This window comes from Parambassis ranga, chromosome 21 (genome assembly GCF_900634625.1).
Source record: "Parambassis ranga chromosome 21, fParRan2.1, whole genome shotgun sequence".
NCBI lineage: Eukaryota > Metazoa > Chordata > Actinopteri > Ambassidae > Parambassis > Parambassis ranga.
The window spans coordinates 10991999-11014888 of NC_041041.1; the positions used below are offsets into that span (position 1 = coordinate 10991999).

A 22890-nucleotide genomic window follows, 5' to 3' on the forward strand; every position below is an offset into this window, starting at 1 on the left:
ACATTTATTGAGGAGTGTCACCGGATCAGGCAGTATTCATGCTTAAATAAATAAGTTTATAAAATGAACATTTTATGTGCCCTTAACATCAGCGGTTATGCTTATATTCACACATTGTAATTTCAAGAGTAGGGCTCTGAGATAGATTTTGGAACTGTACCAAATGTGTGTGCCAGTCAACCAGCAAGTGAGAAAATGAGGAGAATTTTCTTACCTGGCTTTACTTGGAAAGTTCTGACTGAGGTCTCGCATGAGCTTCAAAGCATCAAACTTTGGCACGGACATAATTCTGGCAGCTGCCTGGAAGCTAAGATCTGCAAAGATGAAATAATCAAATTTATCCACATTTACACATACACATACTTTTAGACTAATTACCTACGGAGAATTTACATCAGCTGTGCTATGAGTGCTAAATGAACTGTGTGACTTGAAAACACCTAATGACTCAACATGTGTGTGGTCCCCTGTCATGTAATATAGCTATCAATCCTAGCTGGATTAAAAAAAATGTTTTTAAGAGTTTTACCAAAGCATGTATCAGAGTAGTCAAACTTCTAAAACCAGGCCTGACTTTCTGCAATTACATATTGTATTTTACACACAGTAGTCCCTTCATGTCATTAAACCTTTCTGCTTGCATTGTTATGTGAGTAAATGATTTTCAAGTTATAAAATCTTTGACTGAAAGTTTTTCTATTTTCAACTTTAAAAAGGTTTAAAAAAAGTTTTGCTTGTTATTTTTACACTGCTCATATGAAGTTTTTGACAGAAATGTTGTTTGTGCTTGGACAGATGTTAAATAAATAAAAGCTACTCTGTTTAATTTAGCAGCGCTCATCCCTGCTGTCACCAAGAACTGTCAAGTAAGATATTTATATTCTGTGAGCTTCATTAAAATCAATAAATCATGGTTATCAATTCACTTTACTACCTGGGAAAAATGTGTCTACAATAATGCACTGGATACTTTACAGTTGGGTGTTCATGTCAGTATAACTTCAAGTGTTATCGACAATAGCGCTGAATGGAAAATAGATACCTTGCATTTCCCACACTTTGAGAGGGGCCAGGTCATTGGTACTCTCAAGGAGATGTTTGCGAAGCTCTACAAGTTGCTCCCTGAGGTCAGGGTGAGCTTTCCTTAAAAGCGAAAAAAGAAAGAAAGAATAACAGGACACAGTGTAATGAAAGAATTTCTTTGTATCTGATGTGAAGTCATTGAGAAAACTCAAGAGATTAGAACATCTTTGTAGCAGTTAGTGTAATTGATCCCATAAGCTTACTTTAATGTTCCAAAAACGAATCCATGAACTTCATCATTATCATCATCCTCAGCATTTACAACAGTCTTTGAATCTATGAAGCAAAAGATTGGGGTTTAAATGTCTTTGACAAAGTAAGGTTCAATATTATAGTGTTTGGTCAACTAACCTTTTACTTTGGTGTCATCCACAGCTTTGTATTCTGTACTTTTGATAGCTAACTCAACACCATAACCAGATAAAAGCATCTTCTGGGGCTTCGGATTCTGTAGCATACATATATTATTGTTAAAATCACTCTGATAATAATCTCTATTCCTCCAACATATCTCATATCCAAGAAAATGCGTTAACTGGTTTAGCTGCATCATTCTAGCGATAGCTGTGGCTGAAATGTAAGATTGAAATCAACTTTATTCTAAAAATGTAACCATAGCTAGCATACACAAAATCTTGGTATAGGTACAGGTATAAGCTACAAACAATAATCTGCTCCCTGGCTACACATCTCAGCCTTCCAAAAGGGACAACCTTGTTGTAACAGTGTGATGCCATTTGTCTTCAAAAGATGCAGCCCCTGAACTGCAGTATTGCTGTCTCAGCCGCACACATTGTGAACTTACTCAATACTCAATTTACACAGACGGTAGAATAGGTCATCCTGGAGCCCCTGGTGACTTTCAGGTTAGTGCTGTCATAAAATGCATCTTTCCAATAAAACAGACTACTCCCCTGCAACTGCTGTTGTTTGGACATACATACAAACATAACACATGTACATATGTTTGAAAGCAACAACAGCCACAATGCCATAGTCTCAGGGTGACATTCTTGCCAAAATGTCCACTTTCCTTCCTTTGACCATGTTGTGTGTGTACTAAGTGTAAACTCTCTGTTAACAGAACTGATTTTTATCAAGACTACAGTCTGTGAAAGTTATTAAATGTTTTTATCAGTGCGAACAAAAAGCACATGGGCTGCCACATTCAGCAGGAGATTCAGTGACATTCAGCCTTGACGCTAATGTCACCCCGAGTCAAAGCACAGGCTCAGTCTTTCACAAGCACAGTCAGAAGACTTTCACTCCCACACTCTGCTTTTCTTCAACATAGTAAGTCTTAAAGAAAAGCATCTTTCATGCTTCAAAGCCATCTGTGTCTCGTTAGTTTTGTAAGAATATGTTAATTCTTCTGATTTGTTGTGAAGTTTATGAGTTTGACAGTATTTTAATAAAAATACTATTTAAGCAACATGAAACAGAAGGGGTACGCAGAAGCATAGATAAACAAAAGCCATTATAGACACTGGCTACATGAATTTTAAAACTGGCTACATTTTAAAAACATCTATTATGTCTATTATGACTTGACCAAGCGTCCCTGGGTGGAAAAATAAAAAAATGACCATAACTTAGATCGACAGTATTCACTGCAAGGTAAAACACATAGTCTATGGAACAATGGATGTAAGACCAATGCTACTTACCGCTACAAAATGCCGCAGGACATACATAAGCGTGCCCTTTTCGGCTTTCTCTGACAGCACCTTATGAAAAGCTGTGAACTTCTTGGTTCCAATCTCAGCATACAGAATCACAACTAGCACATCTGTTTTGTTGACCCCTGGATATATGTGATCATTCTTGTAAAGATATGGTTTTGGCCTGAAAACATAGAGAAAATTAATGTAGTTAAGAGACACTAGAGTCAGTAAAAGTATAAAGATTTTGAACTAAAACTTCAGCTCTAATGTATTCTACAGAGGGGGAGACAGTGCCATTCCATGTTACCTGCCTGCAGCTGCCTTCAGGAGCTTCTTGATGTCCTTGGTACTGCAGCTGTGTTGACCATGGATGGAGACAAAGGCAGGGCAAGCCTCAGGCGGAGGCTCATCACTGGCTATCTGTAAAACGAAGAAAAATGTTCAATAACGCAGAATACAGCCCTTGCACTGGCAGGATCTAGTGTTGTCCCCTCATGGACTGTGTATTTTAAAATGCATGTGATCACACCAATGTGCTGCAGTTTGGATCAAAGGAAAAAACATGGCAAGTCTCTAATTACTAAAGCCAGCATTACCTCCTTATGAATCACAATGCACATCTCAATACTCTCTAGACTGTAGACTCCACAGTCTAGAGCATGGATGTCAAACTTGCGGCCCATGGGCCAATTGAGGCATGATATTTTGTACTTTCACACATATTTGTGTGAAAAGCTCTTCTCAACCATGAACTATAATAGGTCGAGCATCTTCAAGCCATACTGAGGGTCTCAATTGCTTCCTCCCTCAAGCCAAAGGTGGCTCAGCTGTGTAGGAGGAAGGGCTGCCAGGTATCTGGCAGCAAGAAGCAAGAATCTTCAGTAACAGGTATTCATATGCTGTCTAAGAGCAATTTTAATTACCACACTAATTTACACTGCGACCAAACACCTCATTTAACTAACTAATGGCCATTACTCACTTAAAAGCATAACACTTTTTTAAATGAGATAAATGTATCATCGAGTGCATCAATGCCATTAAAAAGTGATTTCTTAAGTCAGGACAATACAAAAGTCTCTGTACAGCGCCTTGGGACAATTCTGATTGTTAAAACACTATACAAAAAAATTTTATTGAACTGAATTGAATTGAATAGAGAAACAGATAACCATGAGGGAAAACTGTAGATCATCCCATCCTATTCAACAAACAAGCTCATCAAACAGGAAATTGACCTTCTTTCTAGCAATGACATTTAGCTTTTAAAAATGTTCACAACATACCTGCTGGGATGCATGGACAGCTGGTGAGTAGGACCGTAGGGCCAGAGCAAATCTGAGGAGATTAACTTGAAGATCTGTGAGGAACTGGCCAGCCTTCTTGAGGATCAAGTTGTAATACGAGCGCACAGACTCTATAAAATAACAACAGCATAATAATTAGGCTTTTTAGTAATCAAGTTAGACATAGAACCCTTTCTAATAATCTGACAGCATCTTAACATGTAGTTTAGTAAGTAACTTTAGTAATCCCAGAGGGATGTAGGCCTTATGTCTACTAAGGTAGTAGTAGTTGAAACTACATTTACGTTAGATTTACACCATGAAACATCAATTCAATACAATGGCACACAGTTACATTAAAGAATTGACATGCATAACACTTACAACCAACTAAAAAGTCCAGATATATATGGTAATACCACATTTGAAAAACATACCTCCATGCTTGTATACAGTAAGTTCTTTCACAGTATCAACAAACTGCCAGAATTTCTCATTCCCATCTTCTCCAATAAACTCGCTGCGCAGGAGAAAATGAGAGTTGTCAGCAGAAGTCAGCAACCACAGTTACAGTTTAGGGCTACAGATAAACTACAGACTAATTTTAGATACTCAACTAATGTGCCTAACCCTAAAATCATACAGCATTACAAAGACCTCACATCATGCAGGAAGTTTAAACCACAATTAAAATATTTTCACACACAACAATATTGGCTGATGCAAAAATTCTAATCTGAGCAAAAACCTGTGTGCATAATTTTTTAAAGGCACAGACTTATTTAGCCAATTGTTTTAAGTTAACAAAAAAACATGTTTACATTATGAAGACATAAGTTTAGGTAGCCAAATTAAGCTGTTCATATTCTCAACATAACACAATAAAAAATACATCTAGTTTAAACTGTGTGAGCTATATCTGTATTTGTTGCAAAGACCATAGCAACCACTGAGAATACTGAGGTACATTTACTGTGGGAAATTTGATGTTTGAACAGCCTGCAGAGAGACTGCATTCTACAATTAGAAATTAGCACATGGTGACTTTAAATTATTCCAGTTTAATGTAGAATTATGTTGATTTAAATAAGAATGATAAGTTTGTATTTCGGCAGTGTGTACAGATGTTTCAAATAGAATTTGTGGAGGATACACCTATACAAACAAATCAACAAAATCAGCCATGCAACTAGCATTTTCATTGAGTAAACTACAGACAATATTTTGGATAAATATTTGTTTGTACAAGATCAGGAGAAAATAATTAGAGCAACATGTAAAACTCCAAAATATTCAATTCATTCAATAACTTAAGAGAGAAAAGGTAACACCCATTAGGCATATCTGGGATTGTTACAAGTCATCAATCATCACAATTCTAAAAAGGACTAATGGGTTACTAAACTAATTGCATTAATAACTTTTGGATTGATGGAAGCTTCATTTGTGAGAAGCAACAGGGTGATAATCGTCATCAAAAAGAAATTGCCAATCCGTGTCAACTGGCCCTTAACCCTTTCAAGTACTTTTCAAGCAAACCATAGATATTTTTGGATAAACTGACATTAAAATGGACATTTTTCACCTTTGTTTGACTTTTTTATTGAACTCGAAAGAATAAATGTCATGAATGTTAAAAACAACAGATAGTTGCAGGGCTTTAAATGGGGGCAACTGGGGCTTGAACTCATGAACTTAACCTGGCTGTGGCCCTGTTCCATGCAGATTTGTTTGAATGCCAGCCATGTTCTGTTAGAGAAGAGTACTACCTTGTCTCCAGTAGGAAGGGCGTCATGCTCCACTTGGCTTTAAGACTGGCAGCGACGCCTTTGGGTGCAGATACAACATGATGTATGTTGAACAGCAGCAGTGACAGCACAACAACGCTCCTCATCGTCACGACGGAACATGAACCTACAGGGACACAGAGCAAACAGTACGCCGTCAACTCAGCCTTCCTGCCGTTTGAGAGGTGCCACGTAGTTACTGTAAAGTTATTGTTTTAACCACAAACTAGTGTACATATAAATACACGTCTTGTAAACCCCCATAAATGCATATTGTAAACGATGCTAGCAAAGTGAGTGGTTTTCGTTAGCTAGCTAAACATACAAGCGAAAGTAGCGACTGTTCAGAAGGGTCAGACAGACTGAAGTTAACTTAGCTCCACACTGGAAGTATACAGACGCCAACTCTACAGCACAGTAGCGTTTTTAACACAGATAACAAAGGCTGGCTGCTTTAAAGATGTAGCCGTGTGCACTTTAAGTACATAGCTGCTGTTAAGTGTGTTACCAATAACATAACTCTCACCCCGTTAGTGATGCCTCCATACAAAGCAAAGGGCTTCAGAGGTAATTTGGTCGGCTAACGCACATACAAGCTAGCGTGTTACCGGGGTCGCGACGTATCGAGGTGACTACCGCAGACCGTTATTCGTATTTGACACAAGCGTGGAGGGAGAAATAAAATCTGCCAAATAATTATTTAAATTGCTTTTCTTTCACAATGCTTGCGCGGCTACTGTGAGTTACAATTGAGGTATACTTAAATAAAACCTGGTGATAATGTGGAAAATCACTCAGGCACATCGGCAGACAGCTAAAAACACAGGCCCTGAAGCTCACACGGTTTTTCTTCAAACACTGGAGCATGTTGGAGCGCCTGCACTACGTAATGAACGATTCTGTGTGTGTGTTAAACTGTGCGGTCAGGCTCTTCCTGCTACACGCTAGAGGGGATATATTTAGAACCAGGTAGTGCGTGGTAATAATAATAATAACAATAACAGTAACAGTAATGATGATGATGATGATAATAATAATAATAATAATAATAATAATATGCAGACGTTTTGAAGATACTACCTAAAATGCTTACATCCTGTTTCACTTTGTTCACAAGCCCAAATTACCATGATGACATAACTGGGTACCTTGTTAACTATTTATGCAATTTCTGTATTTGTTTATTTAATTGTGTGGATTTTTGACAAATTCCTGCACACAGCTGTTTTGACGGGTCATCCAGATCCTGCTATATGCAGCAAAATGTTTCTCTGGGGTAAAATGAATGGAGTAGCCCTTTAAACTTAATTCTGGTTTTACTTTACATGCACATTACAATATAAACTTTTTTTTCTCAATAGAGTGGCGTAATGTATATTCATTCATGACAAATCACACGATGTACTGACAGCTCTGCTATCTCTTTAATAATCAAAGGTCACACTCACATGAATTATCTGGGGGGAAAAAAGTTAGAAAGGATTTTGGTGTGTATATATGTGGGTAAATCTCCGCTCTGTCTCTGCTCAGTGCCCGTGTGGGCTTCTGGTTTTTGCACTGTGTTAAACAAGATTATGGGATGGACGGGATGGGATGTGAAGCTCTCCCAGCCCAACCGCTACGAGAGCGTAACGCATATTTGTCGGCTCGGATGCAGCAGCATCCTCTCAAAAGCACTGCTTCAGCACAGTCAGTCAGACTGTCTCAACGCTTTAAAGGATGCTGCCGGAAGATCCAGCCTCTTAACAGTCCGAGCCGAGTGCGACATTTCTGCTGAAATAAGTCTGTCAGCGCAGTGATTTTAATCTGCATGGGATAAAAGATAAGATTTTTTTAAAATAAAAATAAAAGAGGGAGTGAAACTACAAACTCGATTGCCTCATTTCAACTTGAGCATGGGAGTCGTCGGCGCGGATGCAGCTCCTCACCGGCTTCAGAAGTTGGACTGGCAGAGATCTAAATGCCATGACTTTTGAATTTTGGACAAGATCTCCAACGCAGTGCAGACGGTGTGCAGTTTTTTAGCAACCAAAAGGTGGACTTCTCCTTTGGTGGGATCAACATGTGGCACTTAAATTGCAGGCACCTTTAATCTCACCGAGGCATGGAGGAATATTGATTTCCTAAGAGCCCACGGGTGCTACTTATTATTCACAGTAATGGAATGAAGACACTATCCTGTGATAATGGATGATAGATCCAGTAAGCTCATTTTGGTTCCCATCTTAGCTGTGCTTTTTGTTATGATAGGTTACCAGTACATTTGTCCTGCGGGCAGCAATTCATGCCACTTTAAGACTGAGGAGAAATTAAGAGGAGTGAGCCTACTTTCAAGCCCGTACCAGGACACCGATGATTTCTACAGAGATCAAGACCTGGAGGATGACAGCCCTCCGAAGCTACCATCAAAATTCAACTTCACCGAGAGAGATCTTGACAGACACGTGGAATTCAACATCAAAGGGGACGACGTGATCGTGTTTCTGCACATCCAGAAGACCGGGGGAACCACTTTCGGGAGGCATTTGGTGAGGAATATTCGCTTGGAGCAGCCGTGCGACTGCAAGCCGGGACAGAAGAAATGCACATGTCACCGACCGGGAAAAGAGGAGTCCTGGCTCTTCTCCCGCTTCTCTACAGGCTGGAGCTGCGGACTGCACGCAGACTGGACCGAGCTAACGAACTGTGTTCCTGTCATTATGGATAAAAAGGAGGCCCAGAGGAATAAAAGGTAATGAGTCCATTGTCTAGGATAGATCGTGTCCAGTCCAGCAGGGCTGCAGAGCATGCTCAAATAAACATGCCCCCTATTCAAATTTTGCAAAACAGAAGTTGGATCAGTGCAGATGGGATGGGTGCTCAGCGTGGCCCTTCTGGAGCCATTGTATTGACGTGTCCTCCCATGTCCCACAACAAATTCAGCTGACACTGACCGTTAAAAGGCAAATAAATGCAACCAGTCACCCACTCAGCTTGTGTTTAGTAGCCACACGTGTTGTTACAACATTTCTCTGACCTTCAGACATTTAAATTGCCTGCTTTTGTATTTTGTCTTCACATCAGCCCTTCATAATTAAACCTGCTCCTGTCCAGCTGTGCAGGGGCTGAACCATTTACACCAGAACATGTGCGCTGCTCCACCTTGTGAAAAAGAGTCCACAAGGATAAATTACATTTTTCATACATTTGAACATTTGGTGTGATGTTCTCAGAGCCCCTTTTCCACTACTTTGATGCCATCTCACCAATATGTTGCTAATAATTAAAGAAAAACTGTTTTATTTCCAGATGTCTCACTTTTTTTCACTGTAGCTGCAGCAGAAAAAACATTTACTAACTAACCTAAACAGGACTGAGTTCATTTACAAAAGAAGACACTGCATGAGAAACACAAATATATGGCATATACTGTATGTTTGTGTTTCTTGTGTGTCATACCTCAGACAGTTCAATAAAATAGTGCATGTAAAAATCAATTTGTCACTTGTACATTCTCAAAGGTTCTTCAGACAGAAAGAGCAGTGACCAAATGTTGTGTCATATAAAGCAAGCACATCACAGATCTTCCTTCTTTCTTTTGAGGAGGGAAAAAAATACAATCATACACCAAACTACAGAAGCACATGATTTATTTCTGCTGTGCCAAGTGTTTTCTTTACTCAGAAAAGTGCTCGCTTGGATGCGACAGCTCTTCATTTCACAGCTGCAGCATCTATTCTGCACTTACAGTCCTCTCATCCCTTGTTCTTTAGAGGGCTCCTGCTGCATCTATTCTGAGATTATTCTGCTTCGACCAACTGAGACTGTTGGCAGACACATTATGTTACCCCCCCCACCCCCCCACCCCCTTCACTAACCAGCCGCTGCACAAGGCACATTTACTTTAAGTGCGATGACTAATAGCATTATGCAAATTTCATCTCCGTGATCATCTTGGTGTTTGAGCGATGCCGTAATTAAAGTATCTTAAATGGCATAAGGTCAAAGTTGCACAGGAAAACAAAAACAATGGAAAAATCTTTGCCCCACCTAAGGGTGCAGTGGGAGAATACCAATAGTATATCACTGCCAATTCGCATGGCATGCCCTTGTTTTGTGGATGAGAGCGTCTCTGATTGAGGGGCTGTCCCAGCCATCCGGTTCGCCAGCTCTTGAGATGGCAGTAAAGGGGAGGCCGAGGTGGGCCTTGATGGCAGTGCCTGCATGGCATTGTGTGGCCTTTTCAGGCAGGCGGGTCTATGAGCCAGCCGTGCGGGCCAGGAAAGGTCAGGCGTGTCAGATTGGATCAGTGTGCGTGTCCTGCGGTGTGACTCCTCTGGAGTGTGCTGTCAGTCAGGGGAGAAGTGGAGCAGGCAGGCGGACCGGCTCTCTTCAGGAGGCTTTTTGGAGAAACATACCTCTAAGTGCTGTCCTCTTAGGTTGCGGTGAGTGTCATGCTATTACCTTGTCTACTGCATGAATGTGGCATGTCGGTTTTTTCCCTCCCAGGTTATTGAAGGCTGAGGAGTGCAGCAAGAATGATTACATGTTCATTATCTAACTCTCTGGTCTGGAGTTACTCATATAGATGCATTCAGTGTGTCACCAGGGCACAAACAGGATTTTCAAAATATACTTTAAAACCAATGCATGAAGCTAGATCAGAGTATATCAGGCCTGTGTATTAAAGGGCTGTATAGGTATAAGAACATGTTTGATGTTGTTTCCCCTTTGAATCAAAATGAGCTCATTCTGCCTTTGCAGTACTTTACGGTCCTTGTGTAGTTGAACATCTGTCGCTGAGATAAATAACAACACAGCTTTATTGTTTGTCTGAGGTGAAGAAATTTGATTATCAAACCCACAGTCTGAAGCATACAAGATATCAATTGAATAAATCAGTGGGCCAGTCAGTGTGGCTGTCCACAGTTATCTATTTGAAAGTAGTTATTAACAAGAACCATGCATTGTAAAGATGAAAACGACACATACGTCTATAAGGTGACATTGAAATTGTTTTTTTTTCTAATGATTCCATCTCATTATGCTAAAAAGAAACAATAAACTCTGCACTCTTCTATAATGGAACAGAAAAACCCATCAGACAAAATGAGAAGAACCAAAGGAAGAAGCATCTTCCAATCAATTTCCAGTACATCCAAGGTTACACAAGCAGAATACACAAACATCCATGCATGCACATTCTTTCCTGAAGGATGAGATTCCTCTCCTACAGTTCAGGTGAAAATTTGATCAGAGAATTAAAATGTGTGGGTGGGAGCTTCTCATTTTTACCGCATTCTTCTTCACAGCATTAATTATTCACAGCTCCTTTACAGCTGTTTTATAATAGCTATAATGTCAGCGCCTGTGTTTCATTGTCACTGAGGTGAAAACTGGATCTATCATTCAGGAGATATTTCATCTGAATAAGGAGTTTGTTTCTCTCCATGTGGTATTTTGGTGACATTTAGTGATCAGTCTTTTGAATTAGTGCTGAAATAAGTTGAACTTTGCTCATATCACACATCGTCATGTCATTGTGGCGAAGCAGTGTACCGTTTCAGTGGAACATTTGTGGGGCTGCGCTACAAACACAGGTTTAGTCTGTATGAGTTTCTCATTCATGGCAGATCCATGGGGGTAAATGTTTATGGTACTTTACCATTTTAATTACATCATATCAGTTATGCACAATTATGAGTGTTGCAGATTTGGGTGACAGAAGTGTGTTGGCAAATTGGTAGCTGTTAGAGTCCTCAGAGAGACCTCAGGCATGAGACGGTTCAGCAAAAAGATGGCGTGTGTTTTGTTCGGTTCATCAAGTAATGCAGGAGGCATTTTTTCCCATCGCCATCTTGGCGACTTTCCCACTACATCTGGCGACTTTCCATTTTTTTTTGTCAAAAGCCACTAGCAACAAATGTAGCGACTTTCTCTGATTACTTCTGGAAACTGACGTGAAAGCGCGTAACCTTCTACAGTTTCTGTCCTCAACGAGCAGCGGGTGCGACCATGAGCTTCATCCCAAAGCACTCACAGTCTCAGTTGTTTCGCGAACTGTGGATTTCGTAAACCATTCCACCCCTTCCTAACCTGCCTTCCTGTTTGTCCATATTTGGATTAACTGGGAGTTAGGCAGAGCCAGGTATTACAAAGATAGTGACAGCCAAAAACTCTACACAAAACTACAAAAATTAGGGTTTTAAGCAAAAGACATTTTCCCAGTAAATCTTTTATTAATTTCTTATCACTACTGTTGTACACATCAGTTTGCCTCTACCAAGTCAACAATATCACAATTCATTAAAAAAACATAATTAATGTCAACACTTTAACCACACATATTTTTACCAGGCATCATAGGGTATGGGATATTTTTAGACAAAAACATTATCATTACTTTATAAAGCTGTCTATCACCTTAAATACAAGTTAGTGCCAAAAGTAGTTGTGAAAATAGGGAAATAAGTTTAAAGGTGATAAAGTTGTTATCCTTGTGTTTAGTTATTATTTTTATTCAGGCGCTTTCTCTGACAGCTTTCTAAATGTGTCGCTGCCTTGGTTTATTTGATAATTGCCATCATATTTGAAGACACTGTGCAGACTCACTTACTGTTAATGTAAATGACTCATCCTTTTACATAGCCAGCCATCCCCTCATGCATTTTCTCTACAGAGTCAGATTGTCTGAGTGCTGATACACACATATATATATATATATATATATATATATATATACAGATAAAACTATTCTTCATTTCTTCTGCAAAGCCACCCGGTTTGGTGTTAGTACTAGTATAAAAAAAGACAGCTAGGTTCCCAAACTCCCCCCCAAAAAAAGAAAGAAAACAAAGATAGAATGTGCAGGTTTTACACGGTGCATACTTCCAGTTGTCCAAACAAACAAATCATCCTTGTTTCTGTGTTGATGGCTGCATCCACACATCCTCCCATTATGTGTTAGCTAGTTTGAAACAAATGAGAGTTAAATTTGTGCATCTGAGGCAGCCAATTCTCAATTAACAGTTAATCTACTTCTATGCTTGTTTGCCTTGCCTTTTTCACCCATCTCATCTATTTTCTACATATTTACATGAATTTATGGTTTACATAAACACATCAGTGACATTAACATGTATGTCTTTAGAGTAACTGTCTGATGATTTTTATGCATATGCTGATGTTGCTATTTTTTAGCAACTATACAGGCTTCATTAGCAGCTTTCTCTTTGCTTATGCATAATGTATGCTCAGCTCAAAAGTACAAAGAAAACAATATCAAAACACAAGTATTGTATGGACCCTCTTCGACGTTCTCTTCTGCCAGAGAAATAGAGACATGTGTCTATAAAGTAATGCCTTCTGCTTTGAATTCAGATACAGACGCTCAGATCCCAGAGTCCTTGAGGTTCTCATGTTATTATGGCTGTCCTGAGGAAAAACCTGTACACACTGTGTATTAGAAGACCACAGTAGTAATCTTTTTATTTCTTGATAAAATCTCTTACTGGGAGTTGTGGACTTGAGCAGTTCAGATCTGTATATAAGTGTTCTGTGTTTCATCATGCTTCATGAGGTGTTTCACAGTAGCTATGTCAACAGTTTTAATAGTTAGTTGCAAAATCTGCAAAGGAAACAGTCATTAAGCAAGGCCCAGGTATTGGTATCATTGCAAGAGTTGAAGAAATCAGATTGGTGCATCCTTGTAAATAGGGAGCAACCCTGTCAGTCATAGTATTGTCTTTTGAAGTTAGACTGTAAACATTGATGGACTTAGTTAAGAGTCAGTTAGGAGATGCTTTTTCCAAAAAAAAGTGTATAGGATTAAACTACAACAAAAAGATTTGTACATATTTTTCTACGCTTGTAGCCCTGAATCATTGACTGTTGCTTTCAGACATTGGCTGATGGGGTCATAGGCTGGTTGTGTCCTAGTCGTAGAATTGATTAAGTGCTACTTTGTTTTAGAAGTATACTGTAGATGTATGTCTTGTCCTGTCCTGTGGAAGGTGAAGTAAAAAAGTCCTGTGTGTTATGAGGTCATGAGTATTACTATTAATGATTACTCTGTCTTGGAGTTTAAATAGCAGCCAATGGAAGATGGGTAGCAATGCTTTATGGAAATTATCTGCTTGGCTGAAATCATCCTTTATTCATCAGTTACTTTTTATATCTTTATTAGCTGGTGAAGATACCTTGCGTGTATGTTACTTACTGAAACACTGCAAAAACCGCTGCTTACATTATGTTTTATTTTCACCACTTGTCAAAAACAACACTTTTAAATAACCTATAATATCTACAACAGTCCAACAAGAGCAGTAATAGGCTGCCCGAACCCTTGGCTGAATAACACCCCACGTCATCTTTTATTCATAATAAGTGATGCAGAGAGGCCTGTAATTACTGCGTGGTCGTTACCACTTAGAGCTCTGATCAGTGAACCGTGCATGTCTCACACTGTCTACTACCTGCACATGACATCTACCAGTGCTGGGCATCTTCCTGAATCAGCATGTGGGTGGGAGTCATTAGCAACCTGCCCTATATGAACTTGAGTGCAGAGAGCTGTTACCGTTTTCCAGCATTGATCTACATTCTTGATTATGTATTTAGAAAAAAAAATCGCTTGTCAGTTTGACTTCATGCAACTCACACCCGTGTCAAAGTTCACTTTTGACCTTGGAAACAGCAGCCGAGAGACTAAATGTCTGATTACTGTGCATGATAACTTTCTCTTAACAGTATGGGTTGTGCTAAAAACACACATTAAAACTTTAATTAAATACAGTCACGTCAGCTAATGGAAAAATTCTCTTGCTGCACCACATGAACTATGATGCTCTTTCTCATCGGGGAAGTGAAAGTGCACGACCCTCAGTGAGACACAGTGAGGCAGCAGGGTAATGGATGCCCTCTGGACACACATGAACCTGAATGAGCAAATTTAAGCAGATTTACAGTTCTGGTCGTATCTTTAGACGCAGGAAGGAAAAGTGCTCATCAAACCGATGAGATGTTTATTATGTGTGTGGAGCTGAGAGTGCCCTTGCAGGCCTTGGACTTCCAGGGCACGGAGATTGCTTTTCATGTGCCATTAATTCAAGTCGTCATTGCTGGCAGGCCTGAGCTGTAATCCAGTTGGTTTGATAATTAAGTGTTACCTCTGCAGAGGGTGCAACAGCATATGTCAAGCACTTGTTCACCGTCATAACAAATAAAATCCAAATTAGACAGTGTAGATAAAAAAGGTTTTTTTGCAAAACAAAATACAAAAGAAAACAAAATTAAGATCATGACAATGCAGTATTATTTAGAATTCTTTGTGTATCTACTGATTCAACCATGATTATTGTATCGTGTGTTGCTTCTGCTGATTTTGCACATTGTTATTGCATATGTTGGTTATAATTATGAGGTAACATTTTTATATTAACATTAGATATCATTAAGTTCATTCCACATTGATTTCGCCTGTAATGTGGTTCTTTTGTGGCTTCGGTGTTTCAGCTTTACTGCGTGCAGTTCTTCTGTTTTGGTTCACTTCTCTCTTTTCACCCTTAAAAAGCAGCTGTTTTCAAGGACAACTCCTTGCTTAGCTACAAAAAAATGCTTGACGGAGTTGGCAAATTGCTGGTGAACACAGAGGAGCTGGAAGACAGAACTAAAATAGATATACAGGTGACTAGAAACATGAGAGAGTAATGGATGCATGATATTACCATGCCAATTATGTAGGATGACTACAGAGCCCGAAGAGAGCAAAACATTATGCGTTTAGACTCCTAAAAAGCTAGAGCATTGCAATAAATTCATTTTTTTCTCCCCACAAAATCATTAAATAAGGTTTAAAAGCTGACATTTGTGTGTTCAGCACCACTTCTCTTATGAGCTAATCAACTGAAAAGTTCAGGTTCAAGTAAACAATGATTAAGCAGAAGATTTATTTTGTCTACACATAACTTAAGCAGAAAAACGCTGAGATTGTTTGACAAATACGATATTTGCCACTGCTTAAAATATCTCTGTGATACTTATTTTATCACACTCACAGATATGTGAGAGTGTGTTTCCAGTTTTCATAAGTTTTAATCAGTTTTAGCAGGATTATCTTTTTATTTCTATGTGAGGTTTCTTCTATTTGAAAAAAGAGGATTAGTGTCCCAGTTCTTAGTGGAAATCTGCTGTTTGATACATGATGCACTTGTATCAAACAGCAGAACACAGAGGCCTGACTTTGAATAACAATGGTCGCTGCACAGTAGGCCACTGCAATATTAGCATTTGGTGAAAGTGTTGGATATTGGAGTCATGGATATTTGTCATTGTCTGTTTGGCTGAACTGTTAGAGATGGTGGCTTAGTGTCTTTCTCTAAAAGCCACTCCCGGTAATGAAAGCTGTGCAGCTTGCCAGGGCAGGCCTGCTGAATCTCTGGTGATGCTGTCAAATACTTGCTGGTTCGGCAAATATGAATCTCCAGTCTTCTGAATCAGCTCTTATAGTGTAATTAAAAAGTGCCATTTGGTCAAGTGGCTTGGACCATCATGCTCTAGTCACTGTCTTCTGGAAGCCTTGCTTGTGCTAAGCAGCACATGTATTTTTGGTGCTTATTCCTCAGTGTATGACACAGTGAAGATTTCCTAATCTGATCTATGACATGACATATGATAATACTCTGTGGCATGGTAGATCCAGACATGCTGTCATGGAGCCGATCCCAGTTGCCTCCCTGTTGGCTTTTGATCAGAGACGGATCACCTGCTGGACTGAAGTAAAAAGAAGCAGAGCAGAAGCACCTCACACTGATCTGGTTAAATGTAGTCATCAGTGTGATGAGAATGAGTCAGCTGGTGCAGTGATTCAGAGATTCTGTGTTTAATGTCCCCATGAGGCCTATTTTGTGGTTGAGCCTCTGAAATGCTCCTATTATCAGAAGGGCAATTAACTTTGGCTCTGTTTTCACTCTAACAGAGAAAAGAACGTCTAGTTCTGTACTATAAACAGCCCATAAAAAGTAATTGTGCAAAATGTGATTTTTTAATATATATTTTTTGCCATGAATTCTTTATTATTTGCTGATCAAAAGCTGCCTGATCAGCAAGTTCATAGATATTGCTTTGAAGCTGTGGTTGTTGCTACACTTTAGCTTTTTGTGCTGTCTTGCAAAAACTCTTTTAACTAGCTTAGCATAAAGTCTCACCAATTTTCAAATGCAACAGAATGGGCGAAGGTATTTGCTTTAAATTATAATTAAAGCTTACTTTGTATTTTTATTCCTCCATACTGGTGACGACCATTGCCCGAAGCTTTATGTTCCAAACTAGTGAATGCCTTGGGGGGGAGCTCCCCCAGTCATACAAATGTTCACTCAGAGTTAAGGATGAGCTGAGGTCACTGTAACCCTTAACAAAACACTATGATGGATAAGAATTCATAAGCCTTTTAGAACTTTCTATATTGCTGTATAAATATGATCTAAAACATCAGCAGATTTGCACACAAGTCCTGAAAGAAGAAGAGAACACAGTCAAACAAATAAAAAGAAACTGAATCAGGAAAATGATTCAACATGACACATATATGAGTGTCAGAAATATGTGAACCTTTGCTTTTAGTGTCATCTGTGACCCCTTGTGCAGCAATAACAACATCTAAAGGTTTCTTTTAACTGCTGATCAGCTGTCCACAATGGCTTCAGTCAGAACTTTCACTTCCATTCTGTTTTTCGTAAACCATTGTTTTTTAAACGCCACTTATCGTTGGGTTTGTTGTCTTGTTTCATGACCCGCTTTGCTCACCGACAGATGTCTTAATTTTTCACTGGTATAATTTAGAATTCATTATTTCATCAATAATGGCAAGCCATTATGAAGCAGATGACATGAAACAGACCCAAACCATGATACTACCGCCACCATGTTTCACAGGATAGGGCCTTATACTCAAATACGTTATTGTTCTTTGAACATAAGGCTTCTCATTTAAAACAAATAATTCTATTCTGGTCTCATCTGTCCATAAATTATTTTTCCAGTGGCCCTCTGGCTTCTGTCCACACAGGCTTTTAGCTAACTGCAGAGGGGCAGCGGTGTTCTTTCTGGAGAGCAGTGACTTTTTCCTTGCAGCACAGCCATGCACACCACGGTTATTCTGTGAACTCCTGCTGGGGATTCATGAACTTTAACAATGTAAGAGAGACCTTTAGCAGCTCAGAAGTTACCCTAGGTTCCTTTGTGACATGATAGGCTATTACACGGCTTTTTTTGGAATCTTTGTTGGTCAACCTCTCCTGAGTGAGGGTAACAATGGCCTTGAATTTTGAGTGTAAGTTTGTAAGTTTGTGATGTCCAAACTCTTTAGAAACGGTTTTTGTAGTTTATTCCAGCTCAATAAGCAGTAACAACGTTTCTCAGGTTTCTATGCTGAATACCGACAAAGTGTAATATTTCACTTTCAGTTCTTTGACTGGATTCTCTTTAGGAGGTGTGTAAACTCAGCTGATGTTTTGGGTCAAATTTATGCAGAAATAGAAATAGAGAATTCTAAAGAGTCTACAAGCTTTCCAGCAGCACTGTGTGTGTTGAATGTATAACACACAGAGTACACTCTCAGTGTCATTTTTCATCGTGCAGGGATTTACTTAATAAATAAAAATCGTTATGAAATAACTGTTGTTTCTTATTAGGTAGCAAATCATATTTTCGATGGTTGGAGAAAAAAAAAAAGAACCTCATTGGGAAAACATTGTGAGAGTCCATATTTGAACTCAAAACAAACTTTTCCTAAACAAAAAACAAGTGAGTGACAATAAAACTCAAAAAAAAACAATACTTCCGTATGGGGATCAATTTTGGGTCTCCTGGTTTGATGCCCTGCGGCTGCATTGTGCACCACCTCCTAATGCCTTATTAAGGTTCCTTAGAGCATATATGAATCCAGACACACATATATAATATCTAAACTGCAGCTTGACTGGCTGGAGCAAACATTCAGCCTTGAGGCAGTAAATATAGTCAGCACATAAATCACAGCAGAGAATTGTGGAAAAAGGAAAAAGGAGACAAAAGAAAATAGTTTGGTAATCATAGAAATCAGACATTTGGTTTGCCTCGTTTCTTATCCTGTGTGTGTGTTTGTACTTCTGTCTCCTCACTGACAAATTGACATATCAAACTGTGACATGGAAAATGCCAGCAGAGGTGCCTGGCTGCGTTATTTCTCAATTGATACCTGTAAGGCCTGACGAGAGGCGCCGCACCAGGAATAACTGCCTCTGGAGTTTGATTTATTGTAACAACCTGCAGAAAGGTCATCTGTCCTTATCTGGGGCGAGCTGGTGACAGGTAAGTTATACTGTGGGGAGGTTAGCTAACGCCAGCTGCGTTGCACAGCTCCCCAATTTGGATTCAGGGGTTGACGGAGCACCTGGCACACTTAAAGTGTAAGTGCAGGCAGAGTCACCTTCAGAGACTAATCTTCTGCTGCAGGAGTGTGCCACCTAGCAGGATAAAACTCCCAGCGTTTTGATGTCGTAATGGTTTGTGCTGGCCAGCAGCGAGGTGAAACTAGTAAGAAGAAGGTACATTTAGGAAAAGCAGCGTACCGATATCAGTCACGACATGAAATATGTTCAGTCAATAAAATCTTTACTGCTCTTTTCCTGTCAGACTCACTGAACAGATTGCAGACCAGACTGCCTCCTAAATTCCTGCTTTATAAATAGACTGGTTCCTTTTTTATTTTGCAGAACTCTTATAGATGTTTGATTACCAGTGCACAGAATGAAGCATTTATGCAGAATATATTGCACATCTAATATAAACTAACAAATTACACAAGGAATTCCCCTTTATCTGTATGGATAAGTGTTTTTTTGTATACGTGTAAAGGCAGAAAGCATCAGAGCATCATGTGTTTTGTTGTATGTTATGGTGAATGAACATTGGTTTATTTCCCATTGGAAAAGGATTTCCTCCTTTAGATCAATTTCTATTCACGCCCACCTACAATATTGCAGTATAAATTGGGTCCCTGGCCGCAGTATAATAAGTATGGATTGAAAATCTGCACTTAACAACAGTACGGGACTGGAGAGAGTAGAGTAACATCTTGCAGCATCACAGAGTGCTGGTGTGGAACAAATAGCATTATGTCCCAGCACGTGTTGTGATACAGCACATCAACCTCATCATAGGAAACCGACGTCCCTCCTTGTGAGTCAGTTCTCCCAAAGTGCCTGTCGAATGACTACAAAACAGAGCTTTAAATCCCACCCACAAATCCAGGGATCAGTTAACTTCTCATCAATCCCCATTCGGTGACAGAGAGTGGACTCTGCTTCATTCATCATTCCGTGTAAGCTTCCCCTCCTTATGTTTGGAATCTGAGCTGTGAATCTGTTTACTTTCTCCTCGAGTGTGGAGAGAGGAAATTGTCCTAACGCTGGTGGCATTTGCTTGACTTGTAATACCAGGCGTGCTTGTGAATTATAAGAAGTTACAGGCGGGAAGAAGCAGTAGGAAGTGTCTTTGAGTGCCTCCTTTGGAACAGTACACATGAATTAATAAGCAAATGGATTTTTCTTTTCAATGTCATCAAGGAGCAGATTATGTATTTGTTAAATATTTTAAAATCAGGTATAAACCCATTCATATTACTGACAGAAATTAACGTTCACTTTTCACATACCTGCTAGTATATTGGATTGGAGGAAAAAAAATAATATAATAATAATAATATAATAAAATAATAACTTGGGCGTGTTGACAGCCTTCAGCATCAGTGCACAGTGCAATTGCAGGGTCGTTTCAGGCCTGGCAATGCAATGCGGGGTGCCAACATGACTAATGGGCCTAACCTGGATCCTCTATCGACTTGCACAAAAATACTCAGGGATTGATTTGACTGCTTATGCTACTGCTATAATCTTCCTTCCAATGATATGGTTTCATGGTTATTTGTAAAACTGCTGCTCCAGCCCTTTTTTAATGTCAGTCCTAATAACAAATATGATCATTTACGCTGCTCATATGTCAAGTTTAATTCACTTCATCCCCACTGTGGACAAGATGTGTTGCTGTGTATGTAACGCCACTGTGGTTTTAATGAATTTAAATGATACATTTAAAGGAGCTTTATGTTGGATATAGTGGTCTCTAATGATACGGTTTCAGATTGCAAACAGCTGAATATCCTCACGCACACTTTTCCAAGCGATCAAATCCATTCTCACACCTTAGACTGTACAAAATGTATCAGTATGATTACCTGTCATCGGTTATCCAGGTACTGGTTGTTGCTATCATAAGCTAACTCATCAGACAATCCATCAGTCTGCTAATAGAAAATGTTGCGAGGACATTCTCCATTAGCAGTCATATTTTATACATCTGTAAAATTCATCATCAGAGTGTGATCTGCAACTAATTTCCTGTGCTGTCACTGCAAAAGCACCAGGTGCACATGGAATCTTTTTTTCTGGTGATAACAGGCTGCAGAGTAACATAATCATCTATTAGTCCATGTTTTAATGTACATATACTTAAATAACTGTACATTAAATTTAAAAAAGGGAACTTTTTAAAAGCCAAAATGTCTCTTAGACTCATTTTTTTTAACTTAGATACCTTAGATATCACTGGTCAGGTTATTTAAGCATCTCTCAGCTCTCTAAATACAAATATGACACCAGTAATCAAAATATTCAGCTGAACACTCTGATTTTTATAGATATATAAATATATTGAAGTATTTATAAATGGAAACTGGCTAAGCACCTTAAAGGCAAATACCATAACATTTAAGGTGCTTAGCCAGTTTCTTAATAGTGAGTCTGAAAAGCTGTTTCTAGTCTCCTATAGTGAGAAAGAAAAAGCAGCGAGCTGAGCTCTCAGCAGCTCTCCCACAGCACAAGACTCTGGCCTTTCCATGTAGATGATTGATTCAGGTACAGTGTGGAGGGAGAGGAGGGATCAGGCTTTGGGCTGTGTCCGTTAATCACACTGTATTACCACACAGGAGGCATTTATCACCAAACACCAAAGGCTTCAGTCCGTGGGGAACACTGAAACCAATCTCAGTGCTTACATGCTATCCATCCAGGTCCATAAAAAGCAGCATTTTGGAGTGCTACCACATCCATTTTCTCTGGAAGAGGAGGGTATTCCAAAGAAAAAAGTAAGAAGCAGAGAACAGAAAGGGAAGGAGACACTGGAATATTTTTTATCAGGAACGCTAAAGGTATTGCTGGGTCGATGAAGTGTGACCAGGAGTACTGAACAGACTAACTACTTAAACTAAAACGGTTGTTTAAAAGTTTACAGGCATTTAAAATAGAATGACTAGCCATACAATATAGTCTCATCTCCATTTGATTGGTTGTTTGTCAGCTAGTAAGAACTATCATCATCAGGCCAATAGTCAGCCCGCCATTCATCTAGTCAGGTGTCTCGTGAGTTAGCAGCTTCACCAGCAAGTGTTAAATTCTTTTACCTCCATTATTTCTCAGTGCTAAATGTGAAGGCATTAAATCTGATTACAGTGTTGACTAAATTTGGTCAAAACATGCTTTTTCCAGCTAATACTTTATGTTTACGACATCAACAAAAATGTCACAGTGTGGTTAATCTAGCTTCTCATCTGGAAACCCTTCACTCCCAGTCAGACAGTATATGTGTTTTGTTTATAGAGAGCAGGTCTGCATTTTCCTTTGGCTCTCTCACCCAGCTCTGTTTGGAAGTTATCATAACCCTGCGGTGTGTTTCATCATCTGCTTGTGTTTACCAATGCATCCAGCACTGTTAGTGGCTGAAAGTTGACGATGATGGAGAGGATTAATAAAAGAAAACTGGCTAGGTTATAGAACTTTCCTGTGAGGTATAAACAAATGAGTCCATAAAGTCCATAAATCATAGTTTAAGACTCTGCTGCCAGGACAATCCTGACTGTGTAGTTTGTGTCCAACAGTATTTCACTGTTGTTTTTTAAGTGATGCAATGTGAACTTACTTAATTAGCTATGGCTTTCTATCTGGCAATTTAAATAGAGCTAGTGTTTAGTTTGGTTTCAAGATATACAGGATACATATT

At 39.2% G+C, this 22890-nt stretch overlaps 2 protein-coding genes across 4 annotated transcripts in view; one reads left to right on the forward strand and one right to left on the reverse strand.

Annotated features, from left to right (window-relative positions):
• The window catches only part of uggt2 (UDP-glucose glycoprotein glucosyltransferase 2), a 31780-nt gene extending 25310 nt beyond the window's left edge, over positions 1 to 6470 (reverse strand). For all 3 annotated transcript variants that reach the window (XM_028393020.1, XM_028393019.1, XM_028393018.1), the window contains exons 1-10: positions 6347 to 6470; positions 5803 to 5947; positions 4471 to 4553; positions 4034 to 4164; positions 3055 to 3167; positions 2751 to 2928; positions 1435 to 1531; positions 1287 to 1359; positions 1043 to 1143; positions 215 to 314 (exon numbers count right to left, since the gene is read on the reverse strand). In XM_028393020.1, the coding sequence (XP_028248821.1) occupies positions 215 to 314; positions 1043 to 1143; positions 1287 to 1359; positions 1435 to 1531; positions 2751 to 2928; positions 3055 to 3167; positions 4034 to 4164; positions 4471 to 4553; positions 5803 to 5927 (1001 nt within the window). In that variant the 5' untranslated portion in view covers positions 5928 to 5947; positions 6347 to 6470. The remainder of the gene's footprint in view (positions 1 to 214; positions 315 to 1042; positions 1144 to 1286; positions 1360 to 1434; positions 1532 to 2750; positions 2929 to 3054; positions 3168 to 4033; positions 4165 to 4470; positions 4554 to 5802; positions 5948 to 6346) is intronic.
• Positions 6471 to 8006: 1536 nt separating this feature from the next.
• Positions 8007 to 22890, forward strand: part of hs6st3b (heparan sulfate 6-O-sulfotransferase 3b) — a 56649-nt gene continuing 41765 nt past the window's right edge. The window contains exon 1 of the mRNA XM_028393997.1: positions 8007 to 8551. Coding sequence (XP_028249798.1) covers positions 8007 to 8551 — 545 coding nt within the window. The remainder of the gene's footprint in view (positions 8552 to 22890) is intronic.